This window comes from Hemitrygon akajei, chromosome 1 (genome assembly GCF_048418815.1).
Source record: "Hemitrygon akajei chromosome 1, sHemAka1.3, whole genome shotgun sequence".
Lineage (NCBI taxonomy): Eukaryota > Metazoa > Chordata > Chondrichthyes > Myliobatiformes > Dasyatidae > Hemitrygon > Hemitrygon akajei.
This window is the reverse complement of record NC_133124.1, coordinates 140890879-140908009: the sequence shown is the minus strand read 5'-3', so window position 1 is coordinate 140908009 and position 17131 is coordinate 140890879. Positions and strand designations below refer to the sequence as shown.

At 41.5% G+C, this 17131-nt stretch overlaps 1 protein-coding gene across 8 annotated transcripts in view; it reads left to right on the top strand.

The window, feature by feature from the left end:
* The window catches only part of LOC140731158 (oxidation resistance protein 1-like), a 520392-nt gene that overhangs the window by 469558 nt on the left and 33703 nt on the right, over positions 1-17131 (top strand). The window contains exon 1 of one of the 8 annotated variants that reach the window (XM_073052619.1): positions 11370-11590. The exons of the other annotated variants lie outside the window; for them this stretch is intronic. Within the exon in view, the coding sequence (XP_072908720.1) occupies positions 11510-11590 (81 nt within the window). The 5' untranslated portion in view covers positions 11370-11509. Of the gene's footprint in view, positions 1-11369; positions 11591-17131 lie in introns of those variants that run through there. 8 annotated transcript variants of the gene reach the window in all.

The following is a 17131-nucleotide window of genomic DNA, read 5'->3' as shown; positions in this document are numbered from 1 at the left end:
CTAAAACAAACGACAACTCAAATGAACACCAGGTACATCCACCCTTGCTGTTTTATTTCACGTTTTTGAATCCAGATTCTCTTTTCAGAGTATTTTGTACTTTTAAAAGATAATGAAATATTACTCTCCCATAATTGCAATGATTTGCAGATGGTATTGACTCTGAAATGGAAATACAGAGTGTTAAGATTACAGTTTATGCTCACATCATGTAGAATTGTGGAAGCAGATGAGGGTATTTCACCATTGTACTAGTTGAAGAGTTCTTTGAAAGAGTTAATAAATTATTACATCCTTCACAGATACAGAAGGTTAGAGTACGTGGGATCCAGAGGTGATTAGTCAACTGGTCATAAAGGACAGGGAGAGAGGCAAAAGAGGTGGGGAGTGGCACCGTTGATCAGAGATAGTATCACGGCTGCTGAAAAGGTGGACATCATGGAGGGATTGTCTACGGATTCTCTGTGGGTGGAGGTTAGGAACAGGAAGGGGTCAATAACTTTACTGGGTGTTTTAATAGGCCGCCCAATAGTAACAGGGATATTGAGGAGCAGATAGGGAGACAGATCCTGGAGAGGTGTAATAATAACAACAGAGTTGTCATGATGGGAGATTTTAATTTCCCAAATATCGGTTGATATATCCCTAGAGCAAGGGGTTTAGATGGGGTGGAGTTTGTTAGGTGTGTTCAGGAAGGCTTCTTGACACAGTATGTAGATAAGCCTACAAGAGGAGAGGCTGTACTTGATCTGGTATTGGGAAATGAACCTGGTCAGGTGTCAGATCTCTCAGTGGGAGAGCATTTTGGAGATAGTGATCATAATTCTATCTCCTTTACATAACATTGGAGAGAGATAGGAACAGACAAGGTAGAAAAGTGTTTAATTGGAGTAAGGGGTATTATGAGGCTATCAGGCAGGAAATTGGAGGCTTAAATTGGAAACAGATGTTCTCAGGGAAAAGTACAGAAGAAATGTGGCAAATATTCAGGGGATATTTGTGTGGAGTTCTGTATAGGTACATTCCAATGAGACAGGGAAGTTATGGTAGGGTACAGGAACTGTGGTGTACAAAGGCTGTAATAAATCTAGTCAAGAAGAAAAGAAAAGCTTAGAAAAGTTTCAGAGACCTAGGTAATGTTAGAGATCTAGAAGATTATAAGGCTTCTAGGAAGGAGCTTAAGAAGGAAATTAGGAGAGCCAGAAGGGGCCATGAGAAGGCCTTGGCGGGCAGAATTAAGGAAAACCCAAAGGCATTCTACAAGTATGTGAAGAGCAAGAGGATAAGACGTGAAAGCATTGGACCTATCAAGTGTGATAGTAGGAAAGTGTGTATGGAACTGGAGAAAATAACAGAGGTACCTAATGAATACTTTACTTCAGTATTCACTATGGAAAAGGATCTTGGCGATTGTATTGATGACTTGCAGCAGACTGAAAAGCTTGAGCATGTAGATATTAAGAAAGAGGATGTGCTGGAGCTTCTCAAAAGCATAAAGTTGGCTAAGTCGCTGGTTCAGGACAAAATGTACCCCAGGCTACTGTGGGAGCGAGGGAGGAGATTGCTGAGCCTCTGGCGATGATCTTTGCATCATCAATGGGGACAGGAGAGGTTCTGGAGGATTGGAGGGTTGCGGATGTTGTTCCTTTATTCAAGAAAAGGAGTAGAGATAGCCCAGGAAATTATAGACCAGTGAGTCTTATCTCAGTGGTTGGTAAGTTGATGGAGAAAATCCTGAGAGGCAGAATTTATAAACATTTGGAGAGGTATAATATGATTAGGAATAGTCAGCATGGCTTTGTCAAGGGCAGGTCGTGCCTTACGAGCCTGATAAAAATTTTTGAGGATGTGACTAAACACATTGATGAAGGAAGAGCAGTAGATGTAGTGTATATGGATTTCTGCAAGGCATTTGATAAGGTACCCCATGCAAGGCTTATTGAAAAAGTAAGGAGGCATGGGATCCAAGGGGACATTGCTTTGTGGATCCAGAACTGGCTTGCCCACAGAAGGCAAAGAGTGGTTATAGATGGGTCATATTCTGCATGGGGGTCGGTCACCAGTGGAGTGCCTCAGGGATCTGTTCTGGGGCCCTTACTCTTCGTGATTTTTATAAATGACCTGGATGAGGAAGTGGAGAGATGGGTTGGTAAGTTTGCTGATGACACAAAGGTTGGAGGTGTTGTGGATAGTGTGGAGGGCTGTCAGAGGTTACAGTGGGACACTGAGAGGCATTGATCAACTGGATAGTCAGAGGCTTTTTCCCAGGGCTGAAATGGTTGCTACAAGAGGACACAGGTTTAAGATGCTGGGGAGTAGGTACAGAGGAGATGTCAGGGGTACGTTTTTTACTCGGAGAGTGGTGGGTGCGTGGAATGGGCTGCCGGCAACGGTGGTGGAGGCGGATACGATAGGGTCTTTTAAGAGGCTTTCAGGTAGGTACATGGAGCTTAGTAAAATAGAGGGCTATAGGTAAGCCTACTAATTTCTGAGGTAGGGACATGTTCGGCACAACTTTGTGAGCCGAAGGGCCTGTATTGTGCTGTAGGTTTTGTATGTTTCTATCAGTTTCCATCAGCCTTTAATTCCATAATTGTTACTTAAAATCATTTTCCTATTCATTTGCTTTTTGCCAGTTTCTTAAATTTGCGTTTTGATTATTATAACTCAGTGATAGAAAATAATTAAAAAGCAAAATGCTGCAGATGTTGGAAATCCAAAATAAAAGCTGATGTGGCTTGAATTACTAAGCAGAGTAATTGAAGCGTGTTTCGTTTCTCTTTTAACCACTAATCAGTTTTAACCTCTTTAATCATCATCTTTCCTATAGTATGGTAACCACAACTGCACAGAATGCTTGAAGTTAGGTCTAACCACTGTTTTGTGCATTTGTGCAAGTTCCTGTATTATTTAACAAAAGCTAGAAAATAATACAAACATGCATGACCATTCACAAGAAACCAAGATCGTAAGCCTACAACTCAGAAGGTCTTTAGTTTAATGTCAATCCAGCACAGCTTTTTATGGTTATTGGAATTTCAGTGCTGTGCTGGATGAACCTCATACTTTCCTGGAATGTCATTGCAAAGAATCGAAGATGGCATAAAATTCTGTTCCTTTTCAGGAGAACTAGAACTGTATATTTGGACTCAACTTCTTGCAAAGATCATGCAGCTCCTTATCAGCATTGCTCTCCATTCCTTTCTTCTTTATATGTGTATCTTTGCACTCCTTTCATATATCTGTATTGTTTACCTCACCACTCCCTGTAGTTCCATGTACTCAGAGTAAATACATTTCTTGTATTGAACATGTCTAATTTTAATCTTCCCCAACCCTCTATGAGCTTAGAAAAGAAAATATTTGTTAGCCTACAAGGTGATAAGAGTTGTAGTCGAAGGGCATGGAACTGAAGGCTCAGTGGATTCGTAAGTACAGGATTGGGAAAGTGGCAGAAATCAGAGAAAGCAAAAGCTGTCAGATCTATTGGGATTTGTTTATGGGTGAGTGCTCTGGGGATTGGTATTGGAGAGCAGGAGCTTTTCCATGCCAGTGAAGGATACATGTGATATAATTTCAACTTTTAAAGATGGAGTGAAATTTGGAAATGTAGTCGATGAAATTGAAAGTCATCAGTTGCAACACCAGTGAAAAGGACAGACATCTGGATCTCAAAATTGCTTCTTGTGTTTTTCTGTGGTCTTTGGATAACTTTGAAGGTTGCCCTTTGTGCTGCACAAACAGCCAGAACTTCCAGCTGCAGGATATCCCAGAACAGTACAGGCCCTTTGGCCCACAATGCTGTGCTGACCTTTTAACCTATCCCAAAGTCAAATTATAACCCTTCCCTCCCACACAGCTCTCCACTTTTCTTTCATCCCTATGCCTAGGAGTCTCTTAAATGTGGCTAATGTATCTGCCTCTACCACCATTCCTGGCAGTGTGTTCCATGCCTCACCATTCTGTTTAAAAGAAAATCTATCCCTGACATCTCCCCTACACTTTCCTCCAATCACCTTAAAATTATGCCCTCACATATTAGCCACTGACACCCCAGGAAAATGTCTATGGCTAGCTACTCTATGCCTCTTACTGTCTTTCCATCTTCCTTCTTTCCAAAGAGAAAAGCTCTAGCAAATGCAACTTTTCTTCAGAAGACATGCTCTCTAATCCAAGCTTTAACATGCTTTTGGTATCGAGGCACCCAAAGCTGAACACACTATCCCAGTGTGGTCTAACCAGTTTCATAGATCTGCAACAGTACCTTGTGGCTCTGAACTTAATCCCCCGACTAATAAAGGCCCACGCAACTTAGCGTTCTTAATCACCTTGTCAACTTGCATGGCAACTTTGCAGGATCTATGGACGTGGATCCCATGACTCCTCTTTTCCAGCAGGATGCTAAGAATCCTGCCATTAATCTCGTACTCTGCCTTCCAGTTTGACCTTTCAAAATATATCACTTCACACTTCTCCAAGTTGAACTCCATCTGTGTTGTGTTTTCCTGTATAATACTGTGCTGAAGCTGACATTATTAGATTTGGGTCAGAGTTCAGATAGATTAGTTGCAAATTCTTTCGACTATCAGCATGCGGTCCAGCAGGTGGTACCCAATACCTTTGCTGACATAATACAGCGGCGGTTTTCCAATTAAAGAACAACATTATGACGGAATAAATGGATGCTACAATGATTGGTATTGGGCTGGTGGTCGGGCTTTGGAGGTGAAGGGTGCTGCAAGTAGTCTAAAGGGTGAGGATTGCCTACAGAAAGTAGACTTTTTTGTGCGGCAGAGCAATGGAGAACCTTTGTGAAAATGGGGCAGGGAATTCCCATCAAAGTTGCTTTTATCAGAATCAGGTTCAATATCACTCATATATGTTGTGAAATTTCTTGCTTTGCAACAACAATACAGTGCAAGACAAAAATTACTATAAGTTACAAAACTAAACAACAAATTAACAAATACTGAGATCGTGTTCACAGGTTCGTGGACATTCAGAAATCTGATGATGGGGAAGAAGCTGTCCCTAAAACATTGAGTGTCAGACTCTTGAACCTCCTTCCCATTGTAAAGAGGGCAAGTCCTGGATGGTGAGGGTCCTTAATGTTGAATACTTCCTTTTTAAGGCAGCTCTTCTTCAAGATGTCCTCAACGGTTGTACTGTGATGGAGCTGGCTGTCTACAAACCTCTGCAGCCTTATTTGATCCTGCACATTGGAGCTTCCATACCAGGCTATGAGCAAACCTGCAGAATGCTCTCCACTGTACATCTGTTGAAATTTGCAAGAATCTTTGGAGTCATACCAAATCTCTTAAAACTTCTAATGAAGTAGATCCACTAATGTGCCTTTTTTGTGATTGCATCGATGCAGAGGCTCAAGATAGATCCTCTGCGTTGTGCTGCCCAGGAACTTGAAGCTGCTCACTCTTTCCACCACACACCCCTCAATGAAGACTGGTGTGTGTGCACCCAACTTCCCCTTCCTGATGACAACAATCAATTCCTTGGTCTTGTTGATGTTGAGTGTGAGGTTGATATTGCAACACCACTCCATCAGCCAATTTATCGCACCTCTGTAGGCCACTTCATCACCATCTGAGATTCTGACAACAATGGTGTCATCCCTAATTTATAGATGGTATTTTAACTGTCTCAGGGGCACAGTCATAGGTGTAGAGAGTAAAGCAGTGGACTTAGCATGCATCCTTAAGGTACACTGGTGTTAATTGTTAGCAAGAAGGAGATGTTAACATCAATCCACACTGACTGGTTGCCCAATAAGGAGGTCGCGAATCCAGTTGCAAAGGGAGGTTGCGAGCCCCAGACTTCGAAGCTTGCTGATTTGTATAGAGGGCTTGATGGTGCTGAACACCAAAATGAAATCGATCAACTGCAGCCTGATATTTTTCTTTGCTGTTGCTAGGTGCTCCAAAGCTTGAGTGCAGGGCCAGTGAGATTGCATTTGCTGTAGGACTGTCGTGGCAGAAGGCATATGGCAGCTTGGCCTGGTCCTTGCTCAGGCAAGAGCTAATTGTAGAGTTCTAGCCATGACAGACCTCTTAAAGCATTTCATCACAGCAGATAAGAGTGCTGGTGTGCACCCGTACATTGGTGTTGCCTCCACCCCCACAAATTCACCGTAATTCACCTCCCACCAGAGCCAATCATACTCGGATTTTCCTTCAGTTATCTTTGAAGTCGGCGCATCTAGAGCCATGAAGGACATTTGAGGGTACTTGAGGAGAGAGGGAATAGACTTCCAGCAGCCACATAAGGCAAGATTGTAAAATGTGAAAGGCATTTAAATATGTCATTTAGAAATAAATATCACAATCTTCAATTTGTGTACTATTTCTTTAGTGTTTCTCAGTGTAATCTATTAGCATTTGAGTCGTTCGCATTTTAATATGCTGTCATAAGTCACAATTGTGTAGCAGATTCTGTGATGCTATTTCTGGAAAGGTTGTTGATGTGTTGCAGTGATGTGAATGTGTGTGACGAACCCTTGACTGTCCAGGATTATGAAGTATTGGTAGCTGCCATGTTATCTGAAAATGATAGCTCATGACCTGCACTGTGAAATTGATTTTTTTTTTAAATCTTGCAACTATATTCCTATGCTTCCTCTGCTCATAGAATTCTTCTCAATGTAACCTGCTGGTGTTGGGGGTGGGGGAGGAACTCGAAGAAAGATCTGAGAAATTTGTGAGAAGTTGAATGGTGAAATAAAAAATTGTGCTCATTTTCTTGGAGGGGAATTCAAAGCTGTAGAAATAGATGAGAGGTTAGCCAAAAGTAATAGAATATGCACAAAGGTATATACAGCATTGATCATCTCCAGTAGTCTGAGATGGGTGCAGTGTCATACTTCAATGTTGTTACTTCCAGTTCTGTCATACTGTCTACTTGAAATGGTCAAATGATCCTTGCTTGGAGTTCTCTACACGATTTCTAATTGTCCCATGGGTTTGGACTTCATTGGCTGATAAGTCAGTGCATCACTCTACTCACTGCATACACAGAATTCTTCATTGCATAATACGACATAGCCATTACGCTAAATAGGATGTACTCAGAGCGGATTTGGCAACTCAAGATTTGAACATCTACGAATATTCAGGATTGTATTCCACCACAACACAAGGGGTATGCTCCCCTTGTGGAAATATACCTGTAACCCTGAAGTCTTTATGATTTTGTAACTTTTGTGGAATGTAATGTGACAAGATGGAACCTGTGTGATTCCAGAGTGGTTTGCTAATGTGGTTAGATGAGAAGCTTGCAAGGTTTTGTGATTTATGGCTGGGGGTAGTTTTCATTTGCTGCTTGATATGTTCATCCTGTGTTGCTTCATCCTGTGTTGCTGGATGAAGGGGGAGAAGCCTCAAAGACAAATGGGCCCATTTAAAGACAAATGCGGTTCCTTCAAGACAGATGCAAGATAAGACAGCAGTGCAATTAAGGCATAAAGTTGACAAATTATTGGACTTTGCAAACGTATAAAAGTGATCTGTTTTGAACTGTAAATTTGAAGCTACCTATTGATGACTTGAGTAATTGGAGGTAGTCTTCTCTTGGAAGTAATAAATGCACTTGTAGTTTGTTGTAGTCTGTTCCTGTATATTTAGAAGACCTAGCTGGACGGTACACAACGACCTGCATCTATTACAAATTCACCAGCAGATCAGCCGTGATTCAATGAGCATACCAAAGATTGGCGCCAAACCTGACAGAGCAGCAGCATAGGATGAAGTAATACGAGCACCAAACAATAAACACATAATACACAGAGCTAAGTATTTCCACTGCAAATGACTCAAAGTTCTACAGTTCGTTACATTTGACTGTTGTCTTCTGCCTTCTGTATCAAATGTTAGCCAAGTAGTAAAGGAATTATCAATAGTGCAAGCAACTTGCTCATAATCACTTATGCACAGATGCATAGTTTGGATTTCATCAGGAAAACATCTGGAGGAACTCAACAGGTCAGGCAGCATCTATGGAGGATACAGAAACCCCTCAGGGCTGTGTACTAAGTCCCCTCCTTTACTTCCTGTATACCCATGACTGTGTTGCCACCCACAGCTCTAATCTGCTGATTAAATTTGCCGATGACACTACATTGATTGGCCTTATCTCAAACAATAACAAGGTGGCCTACAGGGAAACAGTCAATCACCCTGACACAATGGTGTCAAGCTGTTGCAAAAACAAAGGAGCTGGTTGTGGATTACAGGAGGAATGGAGATGGACTAACCCCTTTTGACATCAATGGATCTGGGGTTGAGAGGGTAAACAGCTTTAAGTTCCTTGGCATCCACATCACCAAGGACCTCACATCTGTACACACTGGCTATGTGGTAAAAAAGGCACAACAGCACCTTTTTCACCTCAGACAGTTGAGGAAGTTGGTATGGGCCCCCAAATCCTAAGAACTTTCTACAGGGGCACAATTGAGAGCATCCTGACTGGCTGCATCACTGCCTGGTATGGGAACTGTACCTCCCTTAATCGCAGGACTCTGAGAGTGGTGTGGACAGCCCAGCACATCTGTAGTTATGAGCTTCCCATGATTCATGACATTTATAAGGACAGGTGTGTAAAAAGAGCTCATAGGACAATTGGGGACCCAAGTCACCCCAACCACAATCTATTCCAGCTGCTACCATCCAGCAAACGGTACTGCGGCATAAAAGCCAGGACCAACAGGCTCCAGGACAGCTTCTTCCACCAGGCCATCAGACTGATGAACTCATGTTGATTTAAGTGTATATGTTACATTGACTGTTCTATTTATTATCAATTATTATAAATTACTATGATTGCACATTGCACATTTAGAAGGAGATGTAACGTAAAAACTTTTTATTCCTCATGGATGTGAAGGATGTAAGAAATACAGTCAATTCAATTCAATTTAAATGGAGAGTTGATATTTCAGGTCAAGACCTTTCATCTGGATTTACGTCTGCATCTGCCTAGATGATGGGTCTTAACCTAAAGCATCAACTGTCCATTTCACTCCGTGGATGCTTCCTGGCCTGCTGAGTTCCTCCAAGTGTTCACTTTTCAAGTGTTGCTCCAGATTCCAGCATCTGCAGTCTCTTGTGTCTTCATGGGTTTTATCAGGATCATTTGCATTCAGATCTAATCAGAGTTTTGGCCTAAATACAGAGCAAAGTGCTGAATTCCAGAGGTGAGGTGAGAGTGACATAAACGGTACATTTGAGAAAGTGATCATCTACTACTTTGCACTAAGGTAAATGATTGTGGTTGTTGGAAGTCAATCATCCCACCCACAGAGAGGTTTTCAGCAGGGTGCAATGTTAGGGTGCCTTCACCTGCTCCTTCAATTATCTCTTTTACATTGTAAAATAGGGATTAAAGATGTTTCCCAATGCACAGACAATACTCAGTCCCATTTTCAACTCCGAAACCAAAGCTGTCTGCATTTGTATGTCTGGACAACATTCTTACAGAGGTGATAGATGGCAAGTAATATTTGTATTGGGTGTGACCATTTTCAATAACATCTGTTTCAGGTAAAATCATTTTTGATCACCAAATGCTTAAACAAAACAGTTGTATACAATCCATAGGATCACAGAGGGATTACAGCAGGGAGGGAGGCTATTTGACCCAGACTAGCTCAATGCAAGAGCAAACCAGATAGTCCCGCTCCTCTTTTTTTTCCCAAATATTCCTGCAAATTATATACCTTATGTTTTGGTTAATTTAACAAGCATCTTCTTCGATGCTCTCTACTTTTTTAATATTGTGCTAGTAGGAAGGATTTATCTCATCAACACATGGAAACAGGAGAGGGTGTGGGACACCAGGTCCCTTCAAGCCTGCCCCACCACTCAGTATGATCATGGCTGATATGTGCTGGCCTCAGCTCCTCTTCTGTGCATGTTCCCTGTAACCTTCAATTCCTTTTTAAAAAAATATTTATCTATCTCCACCTTAAATCTATCTCAGAATCTGGTCTCCACTATCCTCAATGATTAAGATTTCCAGCAATTTATTCTGCCTAAGCCCTGTAAAATTTTAAAACCTCAATCAGGTTCCCTTCAAAGTAGAACAACTTCAGCATCTCTAATCTGTATATCAAGGCACCTTATCTCTGGAACCAATTTAGTAAACCTCTTAGGTATCCTGTCTAAAGCTTTTGCATCTTTCCTACAGTATGGTACACAGAACTGGTCTAAATACCGCAATTATTGCCCAACTAGTTGTTTTATAAGCTTAAATCAATACTTTCTGTTTTTTTTTTAATTCAGTGTGCCTATTAATAAAGCACAGAATCTCACATGCTTATTTGAATCACTTTCTCAGTCCATTAGAGTCACGGACTACCATAGTACTGAAACAGGCCCTTCAGACCATCCAGTCTATGCCAACCCAATCCTCTGCCTTGTTCCTTCTATATGAACCCAGACTGTATCCCTCCCAACCTCTCTCATCCATTTACCATTTCTACTGCAGCTTACATTTGCATCATCCTCTGGGTGAAGAAATTTCCCCTCCGATTCCCCTTGAATATTTCGCCTTTCACCAGAAACCTATGACCTCTACAAATTGGATGACTTGTAGTCTCATCCAACCTGTGAGGAAATAGCCCTTATCTATAGCCCTCATAATTTTGTATAACTATCCGCTGTTCATGAAGTACTCTGTAGATATAACCCTAGTTCTTTACTGTAAATGGTAGTTTATATTCCCCTCCTTGTTGCTCTTACTATAATGAATGATGACTCCTGGCAAACTTCATTTACCTCTAGTCCAAACACACTTTCAATACAATGCAACACACAAAATGCTGGAGGAACTCGGCAGTTCAGGCAGCATCAATGGAAATGACTAGATAGTCAACGTTTCAAGCCAAGACCCTTCTTCAGGACTGGGAAGGAAGGGGGAAGCTGCCAGAATAAAAAAAAGGTAGAGGGAGGAGAAGGAGTCTAGTTGGAAGGTTATAGGTGAAGACAAAATGGGTGGGAAAGGTCAAGGGTTGGAGAAGAAGGAATCAAATAGGAGAGGAGAGTGGACCATAGGAGAAATGTACTATTACTGCTTCCTGTATCTTGGACATTTTTTTTAATTCACGAGGCATTCCCTTTTATTCCATGGGCTTCGATCTGATTAATCCTTTTTCTCGGTTGGCCTCTATTACCTTGACAAACGTAATCCCTCGAACCCATCAATCAAAGACGTCAGCATTGGCATTCAGCCTACCTGCCCTGAGTGTTCTGCTCCAAAGGCAATGAAAGCTGGAGGAGGGCGAGGATGCTGATTGGATGGTTCGCCCGCTAATCCTTGGATGGTGAATGGTCGGAGCCGCTGTCCATCAGGCGACAGCGGACCCGCCCACTAAAACTGCCGACGGGCTTGAGTCTGTAGCAGTTTGCGGTGTGTGTGGGGGCTATGGCTGTTGTGTGTGACGATGGAACGGTAACGATGGGTGGCGGGTAACGGTGCTGTGCTGAGAGAACAGCTGGAAATTATGTCCCGATTCGTGGTCGGCAAGATGAAGACCCCAGTAACTGGCCGCAAGGACCCGCGCGTTGGATACAAATACTCAATGGCAAGTAGGGAGGGGGCAGCCGCAGGGCTGGGCCCGGTTTCGCATGGGGGATGCAGCCGACCCTCTTCCCAGTTTACACCCGCGGTGAGGTGTCACTCCAGCTCTGAGCTGGAGCGAGCCGCCTTTTCCGTTCTGCCTTGCTTAGCTTAGCTTGTGCTGGTCACCGACGCCCTTAGCCTAAAGGACATCTTTCCCCGAATCTTTCCCTCTCAAAAGTACTATTTACTTTTTCAACCACCTTTCCGGGAAACACAAATGCATCTTCAATTTAAAATTAACCTCGGTATTTTTTAAAACACAGATTATCTTCACTTTTTGTACTTGAACTGAAATTACGTATTTCACTTAGGCATGCACAATCCATCTTATCCTCTGAAGGCAAACCTATTGCCGATCTTAAGACTAAATGTTCCCTGTGCGCCAAGCCTTGCAAATTTTGGATGTTGTTTTATTTTAAAAATGTTAAAATAGATGCCAGAGTAAGTTCTTAGTTGTGTTTTGTCAAGTTTTCAAATGTTCTGTTTTTGGGTGTGTTTGCGACTGGGTATGTCTGTTAATACTTGTCTACTGGAATCAATCGAAGCATCATAAATATTTAAATAAAATATGGCGTTTAAAACCAGCACGCTGGAAGATGAAACAACAGACAGAAGTTGTTGCATGATGAGGCCCTATTTGAAGGATTGTTTAAACATAATGCAGGCTCATGGAATAAAAGGTCTCAACGGCTGAAACAGTAAGTTGTGGATTTGCTCAGAGGACAGTACAGAAACCTCATGATTTCAGGATGGATGTGCAGGCTAAAACTCAAGATTTGTGGATGACACCAACCTAGGCATATGATAAATATTGGGATCGGTAGAAATAGCTTACAAGAAGATGAAGGCTGGCAAGATGGGCAGGTGAGTCACAATTTAAAGTTAATAGCAAAATTTGATTGATGCATTTAGCCAGAAAGAGCAAGGCGGAAGAATACAGTCCTCTCAGCAGAGCTGTAAGTTGCGAACAGAGACCTAATGTACAGGTCCTTGGAATTGGCAGGGCATGTTAAAACAGTGATTGCTGAAATTTACCGGATCTTGGATTTCTTAAATAGTGGCTTAGAACCTAAGAACAGGGAGGAAATTGTGCTTAAATCTAGTGACTATGTTTTTTAAAAGATATGATATTCCTAGAGAAGGTGGTAAAAACATACTAGAATTGTTTTTGGGATGACAGATCTTGGTCTCCCAGTTGTCTTGAGTTTTTGGAACATGAAATTGGAAATCAAAAGAACAGTGGATGCTGGAAATATTGAATAATAAACAAAAATGTAAGAAGCAAGTTAATTGGAACTTGTACCTTATCCCTTTTTGTGGAGGTAGGTGGCAAAAGAAAGAAAGGGCAGTTTTTGGGTACAGAGAGAGAGTGTTTCTTACAGGGGACAGTAGAGCTGAGATTGATGTGGAGGGCAGCACTGACTAAAGATTAAAGAATAAGGGGTAGGCCATTTAGAACGGAGTTGAGGAAAAACTTTTTCACCCAGAGAGTTGTGGATCTATGGAATGCTCCGCCTCACAAGGCAGTGAAGGCCAATTCTCTGGATGCTTTCAAGAAAGAGTTAGATAGAGCTCTTAAAGATAGCAGAGTCAAGGGATATGGGGAGAAGGCAGGAACGGGGTACTGATTGTGGATGATCAGCCATGATCACAGTGAATGGCAGTGTATATCCAATCCGACTGGCCTACTGCACCTATTGTCTGAATGGCTGCCTCCTGTAGTCTTATGATTAACTATTCAGCAGGGCAGTGAATCACAGTTAACATTGAGGGTTGGTGGCCTGAAAGTAATTTGATTGAAGTTTATTTAATTGTGACTAGTCCCTTTCTGGCACGTGGAGAGAATCTGTTCTATTTACAGGTGATTGAGGGGGCAGGAAATACATTCAAAAGGGAGTGGGGGGGGACTTTGTTAGTGGCAAAAGTAGTCAGTTGGGCTTTTAAAATGGTTAGGTATTTAAGATAATGTTTTGGGCTATGGGGAAGAGCAGGCAATGTGACTGAGTGGTTGCAGGGAACTGGCAAGGGGTCATTAGGGTGGATGACCTTATTCTCTGTCTTCAAGAAATTCTGTTCTCCACAATGGTAATTTTGGGCATATAACTGTGAAATAAAAAGGCCAAATATCTCCAGCAATCACTTACCTTTGCTTTCTCCCAATAAAGAAAGCCTCAGAGAGCCCAGGCTGAGGCCCGTACCTGAGCCAAAAACATTCCAAGTTTCTGTTTGATGGTAACCCTTTGTATTGATGGTGCAGGATTTACCGAGTTCTTTCCACAATCTTTACTGTCACGGAGGCCAGACTTCCGCCAGTGTGATTCACTCTACTTGTTGCAGACCCAATGGCATCCTGAAGGACATGCGTCAGGTTTAGCTTTGCTTCTACCCAAATTGTACCAAGATATCTACAGCAGCAATCATTACCCAGCAACATTGAAAGCTGCCCAAGTTTGTGATGTCCATGAAACATAAATATAGTTCAAACTTACCAAACAGTGTTGACTGACTAACTTGTTTTATCTCTTTCCTACTTGGGTGTCCAGCCTGAAGCATCAACTCTGTCACTCTTTCCACAGATGCTGCCTGAACTACTGAGTGTTCCCAGCTTTTTCTGTTTTTAATTTCAGCTTTCCAGTTCTGCAGCTTTTGAGTTTCAGTCCACTCTTGTGAGCAGTGTGCTCTGGTGTGCTGTTTGCTCATCAGTAAAATAAAACCAGAAAATGCTGGCAATACTCTTAAGTCGAGCAGCATTTATGGAGTAGTAGGCAAAATTCAACTTATAGGTTGAACCAGAGTTCTTGTTGTTAGAGAACATCCTTGTCTGTGGAACTTTGATCCATTGATGGAAAAGTTTCTTTTCATTATAAGTTCAGAGATGTTTGTTAATAATCAGTGTTTGCAACAGATACTGAAGTGGTCCATGCTCATGAGATCTAGCCAAGCTTATGCTTAGGCTGATAAGAAGGAAATCATATTCATGTTGCAAAGGCCAGACAATGTCCTACTTCAACAAGATAGCATGCAACCACTTTCTCTTGATGCTCAGCAACTACTTTATTGTTGGAATTTTCCATCTTGGACAATTGATTCTGCTGTGGAGCTGGACTTGCTAGCCACAGTGCATCCAATTTCTCATCTGCCCTTTTAATTCACGTATTTATGGGGCAGCTTCAGGTGAAGTTCTGGTCAGTGGCAGTCCTTTGATTTTGATTAACTGTCGGGCTTTCACTGATGCTACTGCCATTGATTGCCAATGGGATGTGGTTCTGCTCAGTCTGTTAGAGAGTGTCACAATTCTAATACAAACAAAGGAAGTTACCAAACTTCGTTGGATTCAGTACTGGGTGATAGTCTGCAGAGTGCTTAGTTGAAAGCTGAGGTGTTGTTCTTCAAGCTTGTTTAGGACTTCAGTAAAATAGTGCAGGAAGCTGTCAATAGGCCAGGGTGACCTTGCCACTTTAATTTGTCATCCCACTCTCACTATCAAGTTCAGACAGTTGTGCTTTCTCTGTTTGTATCGGCTTTAGCCAGTTGTGTTGCAAATTATTATCTGTTTTGTCTTTCCTTTAGCAAGGCTTAACGTGCCAGGCCCTTCCTACAAGTTTATGTGTAATAACTTTTATATTCTTTGGGTTTTGCTTTCTCTTTCTAACTACCTTCATTAACCCATCAACAGCTTATCACATTGGCAACTAAGACACGCCCTACCAAAGAGGATTTCTTTTGTACCATGGCAACCCTCTTCTCCCCTATCCTTTTGGCAACTTGAAATTAACTTGTTCTCTTGTTCCCAGTTTCCATGAAGGGCCCTCAACTAGAAGAATTAACATTGTTTATCTTTCCATTGATGTAGCCAGCATTTCTGTTCTTCTTTCAGATTCCCAGTAACCTGCAGTGCTTTTTAAAATTTCACCACCTTTTGTGTCTTTATTAAATTTTGCTTCAGCATTTCCCATCTTTTGCTGTAATTATTTTTTTATATATTCTCTGTGATTTAGAAGTTTCTTTGTACCAGTGCTCCTAATCTCGTTCTTGAAAAAGGCATTAGGATTGATTCTCTCACCACAGAATAACCATCATCTGATCTAATGTTATAGCCTGTGTCTGATCCAGTTGAATTTTAGGCCAGTAATGAACCCCCATCCTCCAGATGTTGATAGTAAATTTGGCAATGATAATGCTTTTGAATGTGCTTAGAGGATTCCTAGTTTACTTAATACCACCTTTGCCACTGTATTATAACCTCTGAATTTATCCTGTCCTACTGGGACGGAGATATCCTGAGATATGGAAGAGGAGATGTGTTGTCTGCAAGCATTACAGTGCAAGGGGCAGCTTTTCCAATTTCATCACCAGCCTGGAATTGTTTGTTGGAAACCTTTACAAAGTTGACTGAGTTGAGATTGACTTTGCCAATCAGAATTGGTTCCTACATGGATGCTAAAAGTTCAAAGTAAATTTTATTATCAAAGTTCATATATGTTACTATATATGAATCCAGGGATTCATTTTCCTGTGGGAATACTCTGCATATCTATAGAGTAGTAACAATAACAGGATCAATAAAAAATCAACCAGAGATAAAACACTGCAAATGCAAGTACAAAAATGGCAATAAATAAAAAGCATGAAATAACAAGATAAAGAATCCTTAAACTGAGATCATTGGTTGTCATTGTAGTTATCCTCTTTGTTCAAGAACCTGATTGTTGTGGATTAGTAACTATTCTTGAATCTGCTTGTGTGAGTCCTGAGGCTCTTTTTCCTTTGGCAGTGTTTCATGTAGATGTGCTCAGTGGTTGGGAGGACTTTACACATAATATACTGGATTATATTGGATGATCTTCCATTCAAGAACATTGGTGTTTCCATGCCAGCCCATGATGCAGCCAGTCAATACACTCTCCAGTACACATCTGTAGAAATTTGTCAAAGTTTTAGATGTCATGCCAAATCTCCACAAACTCCTAACGAAGTAGGGTTGCTACTGTTATTTCTTCACAATTGCACTAACATGCTGGGTCCAGAACAGAAAATAATGAGGTGAATGCATTTAATTCTTTCCATGCTTGAATGTAACATTATTGGCACAGTCAGGGTCTTTTCAGAGGACTTTTAAGAGTCATTATGATACATAATCACTGGACCATAAAACTTTGAGGCAGAGACATTTATAATGCTGTTTTCTGTCAGTCTTTAAATTGTTCACCGTCTTTTACAATGGATCCTGATGACATCACCGAGCTTTGACCTGATCTAATGTTTGTGGAATTGTTGAGCTTCCTCGTCTCACCACTGTTTTATAAAGTAGTCCAGTATTCAATAACGTGGCACTTCAGTTTTACTGTCATTGGTGCTATCTTGGCACAGTTTTCTACACTCTGCATTGAAAGAGGGCTCATCTCCTGATCTGAAGGATCTGTTCAAGTGAGGAATGTGGTGGCCCATGATTTGACATTATAATGGCATACATTTCCCTTACTGCTGATATCCCATAATGTCT